This window comes from Podarcis tiliguerta (assembly GCF_965153285.1).
Source record: "Podarcis tiliguerta genome assembly, chromosome: 9".
Classification (NCBI taxonomy): domain Eukaryota; kingdom Metazoa; phylum Chordata; class Lepidosauria; order Squamata; family Lacertidae; genus Podarcis; species Podarcis tiliguerta.
This window is the reverse complement of record NC_139542.1, coordinates 20206915-20212914: the sequence shown is the minus strand read 5'-3', so window position 1 is coordinate 20212914 and position 6000 is coordinate 20206915. Positions and strand designations below refer to the sequence as shown.

Genomic DNA, 6000 nt, shown 5'->3' with positions numbered 1-6000 from the left:
CTTGATGAGAAAAGAGAAAACCCTTATGTTCAGGAGGGAGACGTTTTTGAAACCAAAGGATTAAGAATTGTTCTTTGTGTACACCTTGCACATCTTGTGTGGTTTGAACCACAAGGAATGAAGCCAGTAGAATGTATTATGATCACTACGCTTACCAAACGTTACAATACACAGAGGGAGGGAATGCTTGCAAAGATGATGACTGACCATTCCAAGACGCTGCTTATTAGCCAATTAGCCATGCTCCACATGTCCCTCTTGGGATCATGGTCCAAGTCTGCCTCCAGGTTTTTTGTGGGCCCTTGAGCACCACGGTTATCAATAGGCCCCTGGGCAAAGCATCTGTGGATTCCAAGGGAGATGATTCTGGCTCCCTGTTACTGTCTCATAAACCCAGAGGGAGAAGGCTCAACAATTATTTTTTTAAAAAATATGTATTTTATTAAGGTGATTTCATGTAAAAGAAAATGATACAGGGGAAAAAGGAAAAGTGTGAGCGAGAAAAACAACAAAGATAAATTTAAAAGCGAAAATATGCAAAAAGGAGAGAGAGCAATATTCGTTATTCCCATACATTATTGTATAAATTGGTATGGTGTTATTGTCCCAGTGCTTATGCAATTATGGCAGTCACTGCTGCTTGTCCTCCTTGTCTTCACTATTAACAGAAGAAGAAGAAGAGTTTGGATTTGATATCCCGCCTTTCACTCCCTTTAAGGAGTCTCAAAGAGGCTAACATTCTCCTTTCCCTTCCTCCCCCACAACACTCTGTGAGGTGAGTGGGGCTGAGAGACTTCAAAGAAGTGTGACTAGCCCAAGGTCACCCAGCAGCTGCATGTGGAGCAGCGGAGACGCGAACCCGGTTCCCCAGATTACGAGTCCATCGCTCTTAACCACTACACCACACTGGCTCTCAGAGCTGGCTCTCAGTCAGGAGCTGACTGCTTTTCTCTGTGCCTATTGAGGGACAACTACTGCTTCTGCTCCTTGTTATTGCTGTGCCCAACCTCAGGGAGAAAGGGGCCCATAGCAGCAGCACTGAGCCACCTTCTCTGCTGACCGAACCTTCTGTGCCTGTTGGAGCATGTATGTGAGGCTAAACAAAATGGCGGTCTCCAATTGTAATTTCATTATCTACTGGCAGAAAGTCAAGCCTGTAACATCCTTGCACTGCTTCCTATGAACTCATTGACAAAGTTGTGTATATCGAGCAACAACATACAGGCTATTAGTAGATTATATAAACCACAAGTAATATTTAATAGTTCTTTCAAAATCCAGTTTTCTGCAAAAGCTTTACTGAACCAACATTACTGAACTGTCCCTGTAGCTTTCTGCTGCAGACCTGGCTCTTCAAGCCCTGTTATTTCCCTTTGGTACTGACCCCATTGAAAATTACATTCTAAGACCTCATAGCAGGCAGGAACTGTGTCACTTCTGCGTACGCTGTGCTGAATAAAATGCTAAATAGTACAGATAGTTCCAGCAGTGGATCAAAGAAAACAAAGCGGAGGCTTCTCGTTAGAACAGGTTGTTCCGGTGCAAACCAGCAATTTGCAAAATTGTGGTGTTTTCCCTTGTAAGCTTCAGGAAGTTTAGTATTCTGTCTGATGGAAAAGGTGAGACCAGCTGCATAGCGACAGGAAACTGTATGGGGGTCAGTAAATAAAGTGATCATGCCATTGATACGAATGAACGGATTTATTACAGTCACAGACCTTTGATACAGAAAATATTGCTGGGCCTGAATAAACAAGTACCATTCGTTGAGAAAAGCCACGAGATAAGATTGCAATCGGATAGTAGCTAGGAAAATTGCAAGTGAATAGTTCATGGACTGCAGCACACTTTTTATTAAATGTCACAAGGCAATTGCTAAACGTAGACACCATGAAACTCTCTTCTCCAGATCATGTTACAATTCTTGGGGAAATTTGCTAGAGAGTAATTGGGGAGGATTTACTTCTAAGAAAGCATATTTAAGACTGCAGGTCTTGAAAACAGTCAGTCCAAGATTATTTTACATGATAGGACTGCTGCATGAAGGGGAGGTATGCAAACATGGCAGGTGTTTCGCCAAGTGAGCAATTCATGTGATTCACTATATGGGTCACTGGGCACCTTTCTTTTTGGATAGGAAGGGGAAGGACCATGGTTCAGGGGCGGAGTATCTGCCTTGCCTTGCAGAAGTTCCCAGGTTCAATTCCTGGAGAGCCACAGCCTACACAGTTAGTGTAGGCCAGTGATTCCCAAACTTGGGTCTCCAGCTGTTTTTGGACTACAACTCCCATCCTAGCTAGGGAGCTAGGACCAGTGGTCAAGGTTGATTGGAATTGTAGTCCAAAACCAGCTGCAGACCCAAGTTTGGGAATCACTAGACTACCGCAGTAGATAGACCAATGGTCTGTCTCAGTATCATACAGTTTATTAGGATCCTATGATAATTACTGTGGGGAGCTGGAAAGAGTTGAATCCAAGAGGAGAATTGCTGCTTACCAAAGAAATTTATTTGAAGGGTGTGTGATATTCCCGTAACAAAAACGTTTGTAATCATTTCATGCCTTTGTTTTTATTTTTATTATGTATTCTGTGTACTGTATATTGTAATTTTATGTTGTGATACAGGTATAGATAGGGTGGTATACTAAATAAATAAATAATAATAATAAAAAAGAAACAAATCATTTCTAAATTTGCCCCCACTTGGAATCTCCCTTTGGACGGTTGCCAAATGACATGGAACTGTTACGGATGGTGATTAGGAACGCTTTTGCTGGATATTTACCAGAACCGATCTTGTTAGTGGAAGCCTTTTTTTTTTTTGCGTGGGGCGGGGGTCACTGCGACGCCGGAAGCGGCCCACGTTGGAACCCCGAACCAACCCGCACCTGTGCATATGATGCAAATCTGCACGCCTCTTTTTCTTGGCGTTGCGCTGGTTGGCGCCCACCCCGCGGTGGGCCAGAGGTTGTGGCGGCGGCGAAGGTTTGCTGAGGCTGCTCATTAAAGCGCGCCTCTTTAAAAGAGAGCAAGAGCGAGCCGGGCTAAGCCTCCGCCTCCTCTCCGCACCCCAATCCGGCCTTGGGCAGCTCCCCGGGGTACACAGGCAGAGAGTGGCTTTGCTGCTGCGAAGCGCTCCTCGGCAAGCGGCCCGCTGTCTCCGGTTAGGAGCGCGCGCGCCGCTCTCTCCGTCTCGGCCCGCGAGCGCGCGGCGCCTCCCTTCTTTGCGGAGGGGGCGGCCCTCGCGGCGGGAGGAGGCTGCGCGCTGCTGCCGGAGCGAGGAGGGGGGTGGGCGGAGGGAGGAGGAGGAGCGGCAGCGGGGGAGCGAGCGAGCGAGGCGATCTGGTCGCGCGGCTCCTGCAGCGACCTGCCTGCGCCGGCGGCGGCGGTTGCAGCGGCAGCATCCCCCTCCGGGCAGCGCCGGCAACGTCTGTTCCGCGCTCTCCGGCGGCGGCGGCTCGGCCTCCCGCTCCTCGATGTGCCTAAGCAGGAGGTGGAGGAGGAGGCAGCAGCAGCAGCGGCGGCGGGGCTTGCACTCGCCCCACGGGGACTCGCCGCTTGCGCGCTCCGGGCAACCCTGAGCCCAAGCCTGCTGCCTCTCTCTTGCCTGCCACTCCGGCTCCTGCATCTTTTATCTGCGGCGGCGGCGGCGGCTCGCGCTTCCCTCCCCTCGTCCCCTGCTCCCCACCCCCTTTCCAATTTCCCCTCAACACCCCCCCCCCCATATACCTTTTCTTCTCTCTCTCCCTGCCTCCTCTCTGTATCCCCAAACCGGGCTGCAAGCGCGAAGTGTCTTCATGAACCCCAAGGATGTCCGGGAAGCATTATAAGGGCCCTGAAGTCAGTTGTTGCATCAAATATTTCATATTCGGCTTCAATGTCATTTTCTGGGTAAGTGGAGTGATTCGTTTTATGGGCCAAAGCTGTGTGGGGCTCTTGTGCATTTTCTAGCTGGGCGAGGATTTCGCCCCTCACCCCTTTCCAGAGAAATTGGAGGTGTGTGTGTGAGAGATAAGCCCAGCAGAAAATAAACACAAGGCACTTCAGCGTGAATGGGGTTTTTCATGAAGTAAATAACCTAGCAGGATACGTGTGTGTGTCTCCGTGTTGATGTTTTTTAGTGGGGTGATCTTTACAGGGAAACATTTTGGGTAGTATTTGACTTTGTCTGGCCATAGTCTTTCATGTTCCGTGGATAATGAAGGAACGGCTTGGTTTTTCCACCATCCCCACAGTAGATCCCCTTGCAAGGTGTGATTCTGTTTCTCCGCCACCCCCACCCCCATTTGCCCCTATTGTTGTGGTTTAAAAGGGACTGATAAGACTTCCATGGACCGGAGAAGGCATAATGCCGTGTTCCAAGTGTTCCTGGAAGGCTAAAGAGCTGTGTTGTTGGGAGAGAAGGGTTACACAACGACTGTAGGTAAGAAATGGGTCCGTTGTGGTGGGCTCCTGTTAATGCAGCAGAAACAAGAGAACTGTGTACAGTACTTTGCCGCTGCAAAATAGATCCCCTTTTTAATTAAAAGAAAAAAGAATATACATTGGGATTAGGATAAGCATTTGCTTGAAATTCTGCATGCATACAGATCACCTATTGAGTCACCCCCCAACCTTTTTAATTGTTTTGCTGCCCCTGCTTTGGTGGGATTGGAACTGTATGTTGGAATATTACATCACTATGCTCTTTCCACCGCTTCCTCCCAATTTGCTGTAGCTTTGAACGCTCTTCTCTTTTGAAAAAAGGCCATTTGCTGTCTCTGTGTATGTTTAAACACACACACACCACAATGCCATATGAGGTTTTACATTTTTTATTTGTTGTTACATAATGTGAACCTTTGGGGATGTAGCAGGCTGTGTTCGTATGGATATTTCAGAAATGGGGATATTGACTGGGATAATGGATTCTGGAAACAATTGAATAAATAGCATTTGGTGTTCATTGCAGCGAAGTTGGGTCAATAGGAGAGCTCTCATGAACTAACCCTACTTGTGAGCAGGACATTACATAAAGGAAATTGATTCCCTGTTAATGGAGAGGGTGTGTGCGCATACACACAACACAGAGCGCAAGAGGAGCTCTGGATTTCAAGTTGAGAGACTGCAAAAGTAGGCTTGGCTGTAAGTCTGTGGCTAGTTTATATGGAAATACATTAAAAGCAATTCTGATCTGTTATTCCATATGGAAAGGAAGGAAGTGTCACCCATCCTCCTCCTGCTTTCCTTGTTGCCAGGATAGAGCTTTGATTATTTCTGGCACTTGGGTTCAAAAGTTAATGGAGATGTGGCCAAAGGCCTGGAACAGAAACCAGGTGTTAATGTTGCTGTTGAATCTGCCAGTGGAGGAGGCTGCTTTGTACATATGGCGAATGGGCCCTGGTCCATGAACACTTTCGCTGTGATAAATATGTGAACCTTCAGTATCACAAGACGCTTGGTTGTATCTTGCTGCTAAGAAAGGCCCGTGTAAGGCCTTGTAGTGTTGCATCTAGTCTAGCAAACTAGAAAATCCAGACTTGGATAAAGTGCTATGCAGGGGCTGTGTGGTTTCTGGTGTGGCAGAAGGACCTGGGTAGTTCTGTTATGATAGTGGGTCCATCAAATCACTTGCATATGCCTAAAGAGATCTTTTAGTTGCTGCTTAGAACAACAATAGCTATGCTATTGACATTAAATTAAAATAGTGCTGCCTTTTTTGCATTAGGAGTAAGAGGAAGATATCTGAAGATGTTCTGATGTTCTAGACTGAAAACTGATTTTTAAAAGCAGGCTGATGCTTATGACTCTCTCTCTACTCTACCTAAGCTTTCCTTTTCTGTTTTTTCACCTAGAGAAGGCAGGTAAAAATAAAACTGGTCTTCTGCAGCACCTTTTAGATACCCCCTTTCTTGTTCTGCCATGGAGTGCCAAAGCTCTATTGTTCCCTGCTTCTTCCTAATGTTATATTTGAATCCCATCTGTGCTGCTACAAATCTGGTGCAGTGTTTTTTTGCAGTG

The 6000-nt window shown here is 46.9% G+C and overlaps 1 protein-coding gene across 3 annotated transcripts in view; it reads left to right on the top strand.

The window, feature by feature from the left end:
* The first annotated feature begins 3113 nt into the window (after positions 1-3113).
* TSPAN5 (tetraspanin 5) overlaps positions 3114-6000 on the top strand; it is a 90994-nt gene continuing 88107 nt past the window's right edge. For 2 of the 3 annotated variants that reach the window (XR_014501873.1, XR_014501874.1), the window contains exon 1: positions 3286-3891. Coding sequence is in view for 1 of the 3 variants with exons in the window: in XM_083398776.1 (XP_083254902.1) it covers positions 3811-3891 (81 nt within the window). In the remaining 2 variants the exon portion in view is untranslated. Of the gene's footprint in view, positions 3892-6000 lie in introns of all 3 variants that reach the window. The other variant, XM_083398776.1, reaches the window with a different exon arrangement.